Raw genomic sequence first — 16,695 nt, 5'->3', positions numbered from 1 at the left:
ATCCATGACTTGTAGCAAAGGCACAGGCACAGTCCTGGTGGTGAGGTTTGCACTCTTGGCTTCCCTCTGAGCCCCAAGATCATATTAGACATAGCTTCTCAGACATGATGTCATTACCTCAAGCGCATAAACAAATCAGGACTTAAAGAGTGTAGGCCCTACAAGTGTGTGTCCTGTCATGGTGCCAGGGCTCCTCTGCTCTCTGGCAGCCATCCCCAGGCAGTATGGAGCCCTGGACAGTGCCAGCCTGGGCACGAGCAGCTGAGTACCTTTAGCAGCCATGTTCTTTCCTCCTGAGGTCAGTGAGAGTTCTGACAAAGAAGGACACGGTAGTCTTTTGATCTTCCTGATTTTACATTCAGTTTTGATGCAGGGCTTTGTTGGGCTTTGGAGTACGTGTGGCAGCAGTGATTTTACTGAAGCAACTGCATTGAAATTCATTGAAATGGTTTTCTCCTCAGAACGTATCAAATAAGTCTTCTGTAAAGCCATTCTGGATGGCCAGCATGCTATGGGCTGGTTATAGAACAGCATTCTGTGTTGGTCTGCATCAAAAATAGTTTGCATAAGATAGTCTTGGTTACCATCTAAAATAACTTAAAATATTCCTCACATAAAAAATTTATGTTGTATTTTTAAAACTTTTAGGGCTTTATCTATTTTTCTAAGTCGTTAACTGTACTTTTTAAAAAAGTATTTTGTATCTACTTTTGTAACTTCATCAGAATAAACTATATTGAAAGCAAAAATGGCTTTGAAGTGTGTTAACATGCTTTTGTTTAAATATGGAAATGAGATTTTTGTGGACTTTGTAGATTTTGATTAAATTTGGAGAGTTGTCTTTGCATACCACTTATTATCTACGTCCTTAAAGCTTAGGGAAAAGTTCCTAAATGAAAGCAAGTATAATACCAGAGACTATTCCAAAGAACAATCCCTCTTAGGGAGAGCCACCCCAGAGAGTGTCAGTCCTGGCCTTCTTAGGGAACTCTTGGGCTTATCTGGAAGTCAAGTACTCTGTACCCTTAAACCCTCCCCAGCTAGAACAGGCACTTAGTATTATTTAGACCACTTACTTAGCAAGCTCTGTACTCATCAGAGGTTGGTGCTTTTTCTTTAAAGATTTATTATATGTGAGTACACTGTAGCTGCCTTCAGACACTCCAGAAGAGGGAGTCAGATCTTACTACAGATGGTTGTGAGCCACCGTGTGGTTGCTGGGAATTGAACTCAGGACCTTTGGAAGAGCAGTCAGTGCCCTTAACCCTGAACAATCTCTTCAGCTGCCACCAGAGTTCTATAAAACTGTAGGTCTCAACTTCTGGGGGTGTTGAATGGCCCTTTCACAGGGTTCTCCTGAAACCATCAGAAGACATTTATATTACAGTTCATAACAGCAAAATTACAGTTATGAAGTAGAACAAAAATAATTTTATGGTTGAGGGTCACCACAATGTGAGGTCACAGCATTAGGAAGGTTGAGAACCACTGTTCTGGAAAAACAGAACTGGTAAAATGAACATAGATCGGATTACTGGAATGGCTTACAGGCTGTGGTCCAGCTCGTCCAGAAATGGTAAGGTCCAAGGATCCAGTAGTTGTTCAGTCAGCTGGTCTTCAGTGTCCACAGCCAGGAGTAGGCTCTACTGCCAATGAAGGAATGGACTTGCCAGTGAGAGCAAGCAGGCCAAGAAAGAACAAGCTTCCTTCCATGGTGGCCAGCAGAAGGTGTGGCCCAGATAAAAGTTGTGTCTTCTCACCTCAAAAGATCCAGATTCAACTTGGGACCTTCCACCTCAAATGACATAAGAAAAAAATCCCTCACAGGGGTACCTAGTTGATTGGGTTTTAACTGATTACAGATGTAGTCAAGTAGCCAATCCAAAAAAAAAAGGCTTCCCAAGTGCTATGTGCCTGTCTTCTTTGACTTTTTGTTTTGTTCCAGTAGGCCTGAAAGTGATCACAAAGGCCAATACCGTGGCCCAGTAGGTCAAGGTATTCGCTGCCAAGCCCGGCAACTTGAGTATTTATCTCTGGAACCTTCATGGTGAATGGAGGGAGCCAACTCCAGAAAGCTGTTCTCTTACATGTGTGCTGTGGCATGTGCTTGCCCCCCACAGAATCAGATCCATTTAAAAATTATGTATAACTATAAAAATGAAAGTGATCACCAAAATGTGTACCAGTATCCAGTGGCTTTGGAAGCTGTTGGAAACTTTGGAATAGCAGAAGTCATCTAGACAAGAGCCAGGAAGGTCAGAGTTAGGCTTTAAAGCACTGTAGCCAGACACTACAAGCCATGTCCCTTTAACCTGTCCGGAGTGTCAAGGCTTCCTGGTAGCCTCTGTCTCTTAGGTATCTTAATCAAAAGAAACCTGCATGCTCCTTGATTGGCACATCCTAGGCCGTACGGCTGTTTTGACTTTCAAGGGTCTGGGAAGACACTGCAGACCTTTAACTCTGAGGAAATGTTCAGTGCTTGTGGCCGTCTGGGGAGGCAGGAGATGCAAGCCAGGAAACTTTCTGTCTGTCTGACAAATGTTCAGACAAGGTCAGGAATCTGGTACACAGCTGCATGGAAATGAAATTTTAAGAACTGGAATTTGAAGACTCTTGAGGTGTTAGGAGGCTTTATAAAATGACTGCCATTAGAAGTCATGTCAGTGAGGTAAACACAGGAGATGCATCCCAAGAGACCCAGAGGAGTCCGATGGTAAGGTGGCACAGGCTTGTGACCCCAGAACAAGAGGATCAGAAATCCAGGTCATCTTCAATTACATTATGAATTTGAGGCCAGCTTGAGTTATAGAAGATCCTGACTCAACAATAAAACGGAGTGATTATGACCTAAAATTAATGAAGGTGAAAGAAACTCAGGCTCAGAGCAGAAAGGATTAACTACTTCTGGGCCCAAAGGCCATTTGAAAAATGAAGGGGCTGGAGAGATGGCTTAGTGGTTAGGAGCACTGGCTGCACTTGAAGAGGACCAGGGCTTGATTCTCAGGACCCGCATGGGGATCCACAACCATTTGTATCTCTAGTTCCAGGGGATCTGACACTTGGCCTTGGACACTGCATGCACATATTGTACAGACATACATGCAGGCAAAATATCCAGACACATAAAATTTAAGAATTTTAAGAAGCCTCAAGTTGTAGGTAGTGCTAATGTGGCTTGGTTGGAGGTAAGTCTCAATGACAAAAACCATAGTTTAAAAGATAATTGTGTGACCAAATGTCTGGTAGAACCTGTGAGGACAATATCATATCCTGCAGTTCAGATTCCAGCTAGGTGGATAGGTAAGGGTGAAGTCATATGAAAGTTTATTTCTCTGAAGTCTGAAGGATTTGAGAGTGAACATTTTTCTCTCAAATGGTTTGGCAACCTCCTGGAAATTAAAGGTAAGAGTGCACAGTGGAGAGTCAGCCGTTCTCAGTGACAGTGGTGGGGATGGTTGTTTTATGGAAAAGGAGTGACAAGCAAAGGCACCAGGGTACACGACAGTCTGTGACCTGAACCCAGGGCAGTCTGTCCTGAATTCAGTACTCATGCCCAGTGGGGCTTCCAATAGCTCAGTTACAGTCTGCCTCCTCAGACAGCTTTCTTCTGTGTCCTCTTCATTGCCAGAACATCTCTAAGTATTTGGTGGCAATGCTGGTTGCTCTCAGTGCCAGGCTTTCTACAAGCATAGCAACACATTTGTAAACCATAATTTCTGTAGTTCCTGCCAAGTCCAGGAGCCGTGTCTCATTGGTCTGGTTCAGATCATATGACCTGTTAAACCAATCACCATCTAGTTACATTACAGTTCCTACTCTTTTGATCATGTGCTTTGAGGAGCCTCTATCCAGCTGGAAAACATTTTAGACAGTTTTGATTGTGTTCTTGGCATAAAAGAGGAAACTTAAAAGCTAATAAATTATCCCCAATTACACTAACCATAAAGTTTAAGGAATCAAGCAGGAAAAATATGCCTATCAAGTAATCTGGAGATGAGGGCTGGTAACAGGAGTCACTCGACATTGGGATGAATGAACATTTTGTTTAGCTTTGAGACAGGGTTTCTCTATGTGGTCCTTACTGCCCTTGAACCTGCTGCCTTGAACTAACAGAGATCCACCTGCCTCTGCCTCCCGAGTGCTGGGATTAAAGGTGTGGGCCACCATGCTGGGCCTATAAATAAGCCTACTTTAATTGGTCACTTTAAAGAACAACTCTAGGTCCAAGCCACACAAGAGCTACGGACTGCATAGGCACACGAAAGGCGGACAGTTCTTGCAGGCCACACCAGATGTGAGGCTGTAAACAGCTACCACTGCAGAAGCCAAGGACTTAATGGAACTTGGGCTTTTATTCTCCCCCTGTAAACCAGTTAGGTTTGGTTGGTGGTTACTCAGCCCTCGTGGAGTGCACTCCCAATCCTACCTTTTCTGGAGGGTTTATTTTTCTTTGCTTGATTTTGAGACAGGGTCTCACTGTGTAGCCCTGGCTGACCTGCCATTGCTTCTCCGGTGCTGGCATTAGCCACCACATTTTTAGTTTTGAGATAGGAACTCAAAACTAAAGTCGGCCTGGCACTCACCTTAGCCCTAGCTGGTTTTAAACACAAAACAACCCTGGGATTAGAGGTGCCGTTCCATGCCTGTGGTGATTTGTGTCTCCTGGAACTTAAGAGAAATCCAAAACAAATGTCCACTCCCACCCCTCCTGGAACGAACACCCCGTCACACCCTATGCCCAGCCAAGTGGCCATTGCAGCAGTCTGCCCTCTCCAATTTCAGCCCCCTCACAAACTCTCCGCCCTTTCTAGAACACAAACCTGAGAAGACTCCGGTCACTTGAGACATTCACAGCAACTCCAATCAGGAAAGAAGCCAGTTTCCCAGAGCACTGACTGGGATGTTCGGGGTGAGGGCAACCTGTTCTGTGCACCCCAGGGTTCTGGCTGCGGAGGAGTGCGACCTGGGGTAGTGTAGGGGACCCTGCAGTGGCAGCCGGGCCATGGCAGGACGGGGAACGCCCATGTTTGCAGGTGCGGCCGGTTCCGGGTGGCGACCGTGGTGCGGGCGCGGCCTCCGGACGGCAGGGGGCGGGCTCGGCCTGGGCGGCGACTCTGGACACAGTGCCCGCGTCTTTCCGGCTGCACCGTGACCTCGGGCTGCGTCGCCGGGCATGGCGGCATGGGGCCCGGCGGCCGCTGCGCCTCTGCTGCGCGGGAGCCGCGGGGTGAGCCGGCGGGGCTCGGGCGGAGCTGCGGGGGAGCTCGGGCGGCTGTTGTCAGGCTGGGGACCCGGGGCAGGGTCGAGGCCCTTCCTTGTTCTCATTCATTCTCTCCTGCCCTCTGCATCGCACAGGGTGTGCTGGGGGCTACTGGACTTAGGCGGATCGGGAGACAGTTCCATAACCAGTCACAGTACAGAGACCCTGGGAAAGGCTGCCTTATGTACAGGAAAACATAGATGTCATAGCCCCGAGTCCAGGCTTTGGTCCTGGGCACTCGGGACGAGCTTGTACCCTACAATTGTATGCTTACCAGGCCTCTGACCTTGACTCTCCATAGCCTGCCGGCTGGAGTAGGAGCCCAGCACAGGGCGAGCTCTCCTAATTCTTCCAACCCCTGTTGGTTTTTGAGACCGCTTCTCGAATTATAGCCCTGGCTGGCTTAGAACTTATGACATTCCTCCTAACTCCTGGAATAAAGTAAGCCACAGTGCCCATTCTTTCTCCCCTTTACAGTCTCATCATTAGCTGTATCTCATCCACCTCTCCTTACTTGCCTGCTGGTCTTGAATCTGCCACTCAACATGAGGAGTTTTGTTGCATTCGGACGTCCAGGGCAGCTCATGTGTGATTTTGTCAGTCTGGATAGGTGTGCTAAGATGATCGCCTCCTTTGAGGACTCTGCAGCTCTTAGTGATTTTACATTGCCACCCCGTTCCTTCAGCTCTGCTTCTGTCTCAGGAGCAATCCCACTGGCAAACCTTGCAGTTGTGTCCAGGCTCACAGCCTCGTAGTTCCATTCCTTTGTGTGGCACACAGACCATTCTAACTCCAGACCTTTCCCCTGGCCCACATCTCAGCCATCTCTAAGGCATCTTGGCCTAATGTCCAGTGACCATGCCTCTCACCTGCTCATTCGCTGCTTCAGAGGACCTGCCTGAGGGTCAGCTCTGGGATGCTGCTCTAGAGGGACAGACTCCATCTTGTCCTTTAAGATTGGCTAATGAGAGAGTTGGGGAGATGGCACAGTTGGTAAAGGGATCACAAGGATGGACTGAGTGACCCTAGGACCCTTGTGAGATGGTGGATAAGGACGTTCCCTGCTTTTGCAGAGGATCCCAGTTCAGTTTCCAGCATCCATGTCAGTCCACTCACAGCTGTCTGTAACCCCGGGTCCCAGGCTCTGATACCCTCCCTCATCCAACCTCTGAAGATCTTGCATCCATGTGCACACACTCTTACACACGCACATATACATAGTTAAAAATAAAAAATTAAGAACAGAAGCCAGGTGTGGGGCACATACTTGAACTCCCAATCCTGGGAGTGCGAGACAGGTGGATCCCTGGGCTTGCCTGCCAGCCTGCCGCCCTGCCTACATGATGGGCTCTAAGCCAGTGAGAGCCCCTGTCTCAAAAAACCAAGGCGAGATCCCCAAGAAGGACAGCTGTGCTTGTCCTCTGACCACAGTGAACATGTACACACGGGCAGCTTCACACACACAAACATACCACAGAGACCCAGGGTACATCCCTGAAAGTCTAGGTAGTGAGCCCTTCAGGTGAGTCTGAGGAGAGATTGTGGCCCCTTCAGCAACAGTGCTTGCTCACCAGCAGCCCCAGTACTGTGCCTGCCTCGCTCAGGTAGGGACCATCGCTGTGCCATCTCCTGGTTGCTCAGACCTCCTTTGTGTTCTCCCAGCTCCCTCTGTGGCACTGTGCGCAGCGAATGTTTGCCTCCCAGACGGAGGGGGAGCTCAAAGTGACCCAGGTTCTCAAAGAAAAGTTTCCTCGAGCCACAGCTATTCAAGTCACAGACATCTCAGGTAAGGCTCTCTCCCATTTTCTCTATGAGGACTTTGCTGAGGTTTTTTTTAGAGTTTTTGCCTGGGGAGAGGCTGAAATCAAGAGACCATGAGGAGCGCACTTGACCCAATGACTTCTCAGTATGTGTTGCTTTGGGACAAATGGAGATGAGGATTTTGAAACCTCAGAGAACCACAAAGACAAGCCCCAGCTGAGAGAACTCTGGGTTTCCAGACTAGCCCTGCTCAGAGGAGGCCCCTCTGCAAGCCTGACCCTGTAGAGGCATCAAGAGCTCGGGCCATGTTCTTCTTTATGAGATGGGCCTTGCAATCTGCCCACCCCAGTCCTTCTGACAGCCTACAACACTAAAGCTCGAATGGGCCCAAGGTGGGTTTTGTCAGCTGCCCTACTTTATCCAAGAGGCAAGCCCAATGCAGCCAAAGGAGGTGGGAGAACCAGAGGCAGAATCGGGAGCCAGGGCAGACTCCCCAAGCCCAGTCTGGCCGGCCTCTCCTCAGGCCACTGAATTCCTGGCTGGCTGTTTGTCAGGACTGTGCTAGGGGTGTAGCTTCTGCATAGAAGCAGAGGGGACCTGGGTGCCTTATCCAGACACACCCATAGAGGAGCACAGGTGCAAGCAGCTAGATAAGAGCCAGCTCTACATTGCCACTACTAGGAGAGTCCCCTGACTTCCCTGAAAGCACAGTTGCATGGGTTGGGAGGACAAGTTTCTTTTATTGGGCTGGGGACATAGCTCAGTTGGTAGAGTGCTTGCCTAGCATGTACATTCCCTGATGTTGTGTTTTATTTTTTAAAAAAAAAAAAAGTAGGAAAAAAGTGCCAGGAGAGCACAGTATGGTGAGGTGGGAGGGGTCTTTCTGCGGGCCGATGCTGAGGTATCCCTTCCCCCTGAGGTACCAGCCATACTATATTCTATAGTATAGTATAGAATAGAGTTTATTCAAGGCATGGGAAGGGGAGTTGAGAAGGGAGAAAGGGGTGGTGGTGGTGCAGGAACACATGGAAAGAAAGGGGTCAGGTAGAGAAGAGAGAGAGAATAAGAGTGAGGAGGGGGCAAACAGCCCTGTTTATCATAAACCTGGCCTACCTAGCTGTTGCCAGGTAACTGGGGCAGAGCCTAGAAGGATTGCTACCAGAAACTTGTAAAATTGATCGGATATGCCGTTGCTGGCCTGTAATCCCCGAATTCAGAAAATGTAGTTCAATGAGGTCTGGTGAGGTGAGACTCTAACTTACACGAAACAAAAAGCCTTTTGTTTTATTGTATGTCAGTGAGGGCGGGGCGCTGAGGGCTATGATCCATCATAGTGGGAAAGCATGGCTGCAGGAGCTTCCAGTGGCTGCTCACACGGCATCCACACTCAGGAAGCAGAGGGATGGTTGCTGGTACTCAGCTCACTGTCTTTCCCTTAGTCCAGGATGCCAGCTTAGGGGTGAGTTATCCCAATCTAGAAATCCCCTCAGGGACATGCCCGGAGGTTTGTCTCCTAAGTGAGACTACATCTGTCAGGTTGATAGTCACTGTGGGGCCACACCAGACGCTTAGATGGAACCTTAGAATATGTTTGTACTACTGAAATCAGTTTTCCCACTACCTCCCTCCCATGGCTTTCTAGGAGAGACTGTTCTGCCTCTCTGTGCTCCCCAGGCCTTGTGCCTCCTCTTACCTGCCCACGCTCAACAGGTGTGGGTAGTAGAGGGAGGGGTCTTGCAAAGGGAAGAATACCTTTGGGTCAAGGCTGCCTGCCAGGAGTGAATGGCCAGAGCAGAAATCATGGTCTTTCTCTACCCCTGTTAGCAGAATGCTGTCAGAATGTTCCTTTTTGGGGACTGTCGGGTACTTTGAGTCTGAGCTACCATCTGTCGTCACTGAAATGCCTTTGACTCTGTTTTAGGAGGCTGCGGGGCGATGTATGAAATTAAAATCGAATCGGAAGAATTTAAAGAGAAGAGGACTGTCCAGCAGCACCAGATGGTCAATCAGGTCAGTGGCTCCGGATGGTCCGTTGCCCTGGCCTTCAGCATCCGAGCATGCGCACAGCAGTGGGCATGGAGACGGTCAGCATCTGAGCATGCGCACAGCAGTGGCCATGGAGACGGTCAGCATCTGAGCATGGCCACAGCAGTGGGCATGGAGACCGTCAGCATCTGAGCATGGCCACAGCAGTGGGCATGGAGACCGTCAGCATCTGAGCATGCCCACAGCAGTGGGCTTGGAGACGGAGACGGTCAGCATCTGAGCATGGCCACAGCAGTGGGCATGGAGACGGTCAGCATCTGAGCATGCGCACAGCAGTGGCCATGGAGACGGTCACTGTTCATAGCGGGAGAGAGCAAGGCAGCTTTAGTATATGGTCAAGAGGACAGGTGCATATGAATTAACTTTAATATACACGTAGCATGAATTAATCTGGCACATTTATTTCTTTACTTTATGCTAGGCTGCAGAAATCACACAGAGAAACAGTATTTAAAACTGTTTCCTCAACAGCTGAGCGGTTAAACGGTCGATCTTTACTTTTTATGCTAATCTGGCTGCCTCCCAGCCCCTTCCCATGATGCTTGTATAGTATTATAGATCAGGCGTGTTTCCACGATCTCTCTCTGGACCCCTTCCTTATCCTCCATCCTCCTCGCTGATCTCAGTCTCCCTCTCTCTGCTCTCCTTCCTCTGGCTGGCGATGTCCTGCCGTAGTCTCTGTTCTGCCCAGCCATTGGGTGATCAGCATTTATTGACAAAACAGAGAATAAGTGGTAAGAACTGTTTACACAGATGTGAGACAGGAGATTCATGGTCTAAGCATTGCAATGCTGTGTCCTGATTGAAACAAGACGTGAGGGCAGAGGAGGGTGAACACCCTGTACAACTCATTATGCCTACAGATAGAACCAGAGACCTGAGAACCAGAAACTCACTAGGGTGAGATGTTGAGCAAATGTGAATTCATTCCAGATGAATGTAAGCCACCTAGTAGTTATCTTTTAAAGAGAGGGTCTCATGAAGCCCAGGCCAGCCCCAAACTCATTATGTAGGTGAGGCTGGTCGTGTGCTTCTGATTCTCCTGTCTCTGCCCCCCAAGTGCCGGGGGAGCAGTGTGCCGCTTCGACTGGTTATAAAGTGCTGGGGTCAGACCTAGGGCTCATGCACAGCCCATAAAAGCTCTACCTACTGAGCTGCATTCCCAGCCTAGTGTGAGTATTTTTTGTTTGTTTGTTTCTTTTAAGATTTATTTTATGTATGTGAGTATGGTGTCTTCAGACACACCAGAAGAGGGCATCAGATCTCATTACAGATGGTTGTGAGCCACCATGTGATCGCTGGGAATTGAACTCAGGACCTCTGAAAGAGCAGTCAGTGCTCTTTACTGCTGAGCCATCTCTCCAGGCCCTAGTTTGAGTCTTTTTAAGACCAGGTCTCACACTTACATAGCTGAGGATGACTTTGAACTTCTGATCCTTCTGCCTCCAGCCCATGAAATGCTGGGTTTCTAACTGTGCGCCATCAAGCCCAGTGTATGAGGCACTGAGGATTGAACCCAGGGCTTCATGCATGCTAGATAAGTGCTCTGCTGACTGAGGTATGGCCTTAACCTGTGCTAGCCAGGGATTTTTAACAGGATGTCCGTCTGATGCTGACTTGGTTTGGACTCATGATCTCTTGCCACTCCGTCCTGTGCAGGGTTATAGACGAGTTCCAGTGTGCCTGGCCCACTCACGTGTTTTCTGCGGTCACATATGGAGAGGACAGTGCTAAATGACATGGTGCTTTGTAGATTTCTGTATGTGTGTGTTCCTTGGTGGGAACCCATTCTGACTTTGACACTGGGCCTTTTTCTCTGAAGTCACCCTCTGGACATCTGGGTTTGGTTTCACACATGGAGGTTTTGTGTGCAATCAGTTGGCTTAGTTTTTTGAAAAGCACAGATCTGACCTTGATGTCACACATCATTTACTGTCGTTGAAGGTGTCTCCCTCCTTCTACCATCACCCTCCCAGCTGGCTGTTTCCTGCTGCTCTCTCTTTCGTCCTCTGGACCTTGACCCTGATTGAGCCCCTGGCCTAGGTTCCCTTCTGCACCAACTCAAAAGCTGCTTCCTGCCCCCATGGCTGGGCTCCAGAGCCCTTCCATCTTCTGACTCCCTCTTTCTTGAAAGTTTGTATTTTCTACTATGATCAGGGCTGGGCACACATGCTACAGCACACATGTGGCCAGAGTACAACTTGCTTCCACCCTGTGGGGCTTGGGGATTGAACTCAGGACACCGGGCTTGCTGGGTACCTTTCCCCACGGTGCTGTGCCACATACCTTCCAACTCCTGCTTCCAGCTGCTGCCGATTCTGACCTGCGTCCTGGCTACACGAACTCCTGACACCTGTCGGCCCTTTGCCATCCTCATAGCTTTGTACCTTGGCTCTGGCACCTATAACCCCCAGGCAGGCTGTGATAGGGCAGCAGTCAGTTGGATGTGGTCTCGAGACTTAGAGCACAGGTAGACTAGACTGGGAAGACCTGGCTGATGGCTTTGCCCACAGCCTGTGTCACTTGGGTTGTGTTCTCTGACACATAGGCTGCCTGGTGTGACTGGACTCTGGGCCCTACCGTAATGCATGCCTTGGCCTGCAGCTAGAGTTGCTACTTTCTAGGCTGTGACCCTGAGAAAGTTACTCAACCTCCCTGTGGCTTAGTTTCCTAATCTGTAACACAGTAACTGGGATAGTGCATGCCCCAAAGGCTCTTGGGAGTGGTAAGCACCCACAGCTTGACATAGTAAGGCCTCCATAACTGTACTGTACACCAGGCTACCTCTAGGCGGTTTCCCGTCTTCCCTTCTTACATTGCTGCAGGAATGCCAGGATTACAGTTCTGGCCTTTTTGCCTAGGTTCTGGAGGTCAGATTCAGATTTGTCAGGCTTGCTTAGCAAGCACTCTTACTTGCTTTTTTTTTTTTTTTTTGTCTCTATTATTTCTTCATCAGTGCCTCTTGCCTTTTTCTTTGTGTCCCCAATATCCAGGGTAACACTGTGCACAGCCATGCTCAAACATGCTCAAACTGTATCTAAGCTGCATCCTTTTTAGACAGGGTCTCACTGTATATCCCGAGCTGTCCTGGAACTCACTATGTAGTAGACCGGTGACCTTGAACTCACGGAGATCAGCCTGCCTCTGCCTCCCAAGTGCTGGCATTAAAGGCCTGCATCAATGATTGGCTTTCAAGCTGCATCTCCTTGCCCATAGTACTTTGTTTTCTGAGTCAATGTTTCATAGCCCAGGCTGGCCTTGAACTCACTATGTAACTGAAGAGAACCCTGACCCTTTGTTGTTGTTGTTGTTGTTGTTGTTGTTTTGAGACAGGGTTTCTCTGTATAGCCCTGGCTGTCCTGGAACTCACTTTGTAGACCAGACTGACCTTGAACTCAGAAATCCTCCTGCCTCTGCCTCCTGAGTGCTGGGATTAAAGGCGTGTGCCACCATGCCCGGCTAACTCTGAACTTTTTTTTTTTTTTTTTGGTTTTTCGAGACAGGGTTTCTCTGTATAGCCCTGGCTGTCCTGGAACTCACTTTGTAGACCAGGCTGGCCTCGAACTCAGAAATCCGCCTGCCTCTGCCTCCCGAGTGCTGGGATTAAAGGTGTGCGCCACCACGCCCGGCAACTCTGAACTTTTTAAATTTGTTGTCAAGCACTGGGGGTTGAATGCAGCGCTTTATCTGAAGCCCCATGACTGCTCCTTCATGACTTAGGGTACTTTAGTCAAGCCCAGGTCCCAACCAGAGCCTCAGTGTCCTTAGCCATCATGATGCCATGATTCTCCTGTGGCTGTAGCAGGTAACGTGTGACATTAACGTGGGTTGAGGAGCCTTGGGAGGCTTCCCAGAGATCAGAGGGAGGTGTTGGCAGGAGGGAATGTGCACAGTGGACTGCAGAGCCTCCAAGCATCCAGGATCCAGGACCTGCCTGTTGCCTGAAGGTATGACTAGGCTTACACCTCCCTGCGGCCCATATTAGCGTAGATGCAAAGACAAAATTAGCCACTAGGGGGCAGCGTGGACCTGTAGCAAGCTGAGGAAAGGCTCCCAGTTGTGTGATAGGCTTTTTCCAGGCTTTTTCTTATCTGCAGAGTTGAGGCTTCCATGTGAGTACAGAGTTGTCTTGGCATGGCTCATGGGCTCCCAGCACAACAGCAGGGCCAGTTAGGAATACAACTGACACCCACTGTGGCCAGGGCCACAGAACATCTGGGTCCATACCCTGACCTATTTACTCACTTGCTGACTTTGGACCAGGGGTACTCAGTGTTGTCTTATCCCCACAGCCCAGATGTTATGTGTGTGTGTCCCCCCAGGAATGGAGTTACAGAACCCAACTAGTCAGTTTACTCCAGTTTTGCAGCACCAAGTGCTGTTAACTGCTGAACCAGCCTTGGCCTCAATTTTGATTAAGTCTTGGTTTGGGGTCTTTCTATATTGCTGGACTGGACTCCTGAGCTCAAGCTGCCACCTGGCCTCACCCTGGCAGCTGGGCTGAGGTGTGCTGCACAACAAACTTAAGAATTACTGAATGAAAACAATCGTAAAGGGAGCTGGGTGCTGGGTGCTGAGCTCTAATCCAGACACTGGGGAGGTTGAGGAGGGCAGATCTCTGAATGGACCATGTTCTACATAGCAAGTTCCAGGCCAGCCAGGGCTACATAGTGAGACGCTGCCTCAAACACCCACAGAACCGTAAAGGGGAACTGGGAAGAGGCTTCGAGAGCAAATGTTTGTGTGCAAGTGTGACGGCCTGAGTCTGGATGCCCAGAACCCATACAGAGCTAGATCCTGGCATTACAGATGTGTGGGACACACCCAGCATTTCTGTCAGTGCTAAGTGACCATGGCAGCCCTCCTGTAATCTGAGCGCCAGGAAGGCAGAAACAGGCAGTCCCTGGAGTAGGCTGGCTAGTTGACTGGCCTGATTGGTAAGCTCCAGGGTTAGAGCGACCTCTGCCTTGATATATAAAGTAGAGAGCAGTCACACTCAGGCCTATACACACACACACACACACACACACACACACACACACATCCCTATACATATGCAAACACATACACCACAGACATAGGCAAAAAATATTTTGAAGGAAAAATTGCTTAAAATACGTGCAAGTATCCTTCAGACAGAGCCATGTAGAATACTGTACAGCCAACGTAAAGTCACAAGAACTGACCACGGTGTCTCTTTCTCCTCAGGCACTAAAAGAAGAGATCAAGGGCATGCACGGCCTTCGGATATTCACCTCTGTCCCCAAGTGCTGACAGCTGACTGACTGCTCACGCTTAAAACCTGGAGTGCACTTTGCTCACAGCAGTATTTTAGAAAATCCCTGCCCACCTACAAAAATATCTATTTTTTGTTCATAGACATTTCTATATTATAATTATGGGAGATATGTTGTCTATTTAGAGTTAATTAAAGTTCACAGGTGCCTCCTGCTCAGAACAGATGTGCCATGCTTCAGGCGCCCCCTTTGAGAAGCCGCGGCTTTTGCTCACACTGTTGGAGTCTCTGCACAGTTCGTCCTACTCCTGGACACAGAGTGGAGAAGGCCAGAGTTTTCGTTGTTTTTGCCTTTGAAACAGGATCTCATTGTGTAGCCCTGGCCGGCCTGGAACTACTTAGACCAGGCTAACTTGAACTTCTAGGCCTCCTGCTTGGATGAAAGGCATGTGTCACTATGCCTGACCCCAGGGTTTTGGTGCTATGAAGTTTTAGGGACTCTCTCCCCCCCATACTTCTATAAGAATGACGAACCCCCAGTTTCTTGTCCGCATCTGATGGGGTGAGTTTGCCAGCAGCTGCACTTTTACAGCTGACCTTGCACACACTCACCCTGGGCTCTGGGGGTGACTCTGAGAAGCTGAGACATCTGTCTGGATGCCAGGGTCACCAAGTCTGGTGTTCTGGGTAGACGTTCTAGTGGTCGCTCAGTCAGTGTCTCCGAATCCACGACAGTAGGCAGAGGGTGTAGGCTGACTTTCACCCAGCTTCAGGGCCTGCCTTCTTGTGTTTCCAGGAGCTGGCTCACCTGTGTTCCCCTAAGTCCAGTGGCCAAATACCTTGAATGTGGCTTCTGCCTTCCCGGCCATCCCCACATCCCTCACAGAATAGTTTTTTTTTTTTTTTGTTTTTTTTTGTTTTTTTTTTTTAAGACAGAGTCTTTCTACAGAGTTCTAGCTGTTCTGGAACTCACTGTGGACACACCAGGCTGGCCTCGGACTCAGAGATCCACCTGCTTTTGCCTCTGGAGTGATGGGATCAAAGGTGTGCACCACACCTGGCGACAGCTTTTTTAAAAATCTGTGTGTGCGCATGTGCATGAGGTGGTGCTTGTTGTACGTGTGCTACAGTGCACACTTGGGAGGCAGAGAAAACATGCAGATCTGAGTCCTGGGATCTGAACTCAGGCTTGGCAGTGAGCACTTTTACCAGCTGAGTCTATCGGTGTTCTGGGCATCTTAAGATGTCTTAGGTCTGCGTGGGAAGTCACTTAATCTTCACAAGTTTAGACCAAGTGTGAAAACCCACCAGGGTCCCAGCTTTGGAGGGCTCTGCTGTGGTCTTCTTCTGGCACACCCCTCCCTGCCAGTGGGCATAAAGTGTCTGTCTTGGTGGGCTCATGTTAGTCTGAGTTAGTCAAAAGCCCGTGCCAGGATACAGGTGGGCTAAGTCACAAGGAAGAGCAGGCTTCAGGATACTTGGGGGGGGGGGGGGGAGAGAAACCAGATTTGTATGAGGATGCCGCTGGGAAGGAGGGAGGCCTGGCAGAGTGGCTTTGATTTTGTGGCACAGCTTCAGCTCTGACAAATTGCCATGGAGTACCATGCAGCCACCCTGAAGTCACCAGTGAGGCAGAGCAAGACATGGCTTTGTACAGCCTTGACACTGGTCGTCACACAAAGGCAAGTGGCTGCAGCGGGACTCAATGCCTGGACACTGCAACTCAATACCATGAGCTATAAAGCTCATGTTTGAGAGCCACGTGACTGAGTCAGTCATAGGAAAATTGCTGGACCCAGGAGGTGGCCACAAAGCCTGATGGTCTGAGACCTGAGCTGGGGTCCTACAGCCTACATGGGAGGAGGAGAGGACCCATTCCCGCAGGTGGGCTGCCAACCTTTACATGTGTGCCAGGGCGGGCATCTCTCCCAGCTGCCATGTACCCAATATAAGGAAAGAAAAAAAGTTTCAAAACACCCATCATGACTTCCATTCATGACTGTCGGGCCACGTCAAGAGCAATCCTGTGCGCATGTGCCCCATGGCCTATGGGTTGCGCACATCTGGTAGGCTATGCTGTGAATTGATTCTCTTGGGTGATCAGAAAGTCTGCAGGCTCCTGGGACATCTTCCAGCCATGGAGCCCAGGAGCAGAGGGTTTGGGGAGTGTAGTCCTTAAGCGAGATCAGTGAGGACCAGGCTCTCTGGCCTGCCTGAGGACAGCTCTTTGGAGAAACACAAATAGCACATCTATAGCACATGGAATGGATGGTAGGGTTGGGCAGAGGTGGACCCGAGAGTTCTGAATGAGAAACTATGGGGGTGGCGTGGGGTGTGAAGAGGTGGGGTAGGGTGAGCTGTTTGTTACTCAGGGTACAAGCCAAGAATGAGT

At 49.4% G+C, this 16,695-nt stretch overlaps 1 protein-coding gene and 1 long non-coding RNA gene across 2 annotated transcripts; one reads left to right on the top strand and one right to left on the bottom strand.

Annotated features, from left to right (window-relative positions):
* Positions 1 to 346: 346 nt before the first annotated feature.
* LOC147003942 (uncharacterized) lies at positions 347 to 5,037 on the bottom strand. The gene is made up of 2 exons (XR_015047612.1): positions 4,821 to 5,037; positions 347 to 2,847 (listed from the first exon to the last, which is right to left on the bottom strand). It is a non-coding gene; the product is annotated as an uncharacterized LOC147003942 (long non-coding RNA).
* Positions 5,038 to 5,115: 78 nt separating this feature from the next.
* Positions 5,116 to 14,525, top strand: Bola3 (bolA family member 3). The gene is made up of 4 exons (XM_021165317.2): positions 5,116 to 5,227; positions 6,923 to 7,046; positions 8,943 to 9,031; positions 14,276 to 14,525. Exons 1-4 carry the CDS (start codon positions 5,174 to 5,176, stop codon positions 14,339 to 14,341), a joined length of 333 nt encoding a protein of 110 aa, XP_021020976.1. The 5' UTR covers positions 5,116 to 5,173; the 3' UTR covers positions 14,342 to 14,525.
* The last annotated feature ends 2,170 nt before the right edge of the window (positions 14,526 to 16,695 follow it).

The sequence above is a fragment of the Mus caroli genome, unplaced genomic scaffold (assembly GCF_978045245.1).
Source record: "Mus caroli unplaced genomic scaffold, Mus_caroli_1 scaffold_7, whole genome shotgun sequence".
NCBI lineage: Eukaryota > Metazoa > Chordata > Mammalia > Rodentia > Muridae > Mus > Mus caroli.
Note: the sequence above shows the minus strand (reverse complement) of the source record. Positions and strands in the feature narration are given on the sequence as shown.

Excerpts from the sequence above, each read along its gene's own strand:
- Bola3 (XM_021165317.2), top strand. The coding sequence starts at position 5,174 with ATGGCGGCATGGGGCCCGGCGGCCGCTGCGCCTCTGCTGCGCGGGAGC. Across the intron at positions 5,228-6,922 it reads TGCTGCGCGGGAGCCGCGGG|CTCCCTCTGTGGCACTGTGC; the intron begins GTGAGCCGGCGG and ends GTGTTCTCCCAG. Across the intron at positions 7,047-8,942 it reads TCAAGTCACAGACATCTCAG|GAGGCTGCGGGGCGATGTAT; the intron begins GTAAGGCTCTCT and ends ACTCTGTTTTAG.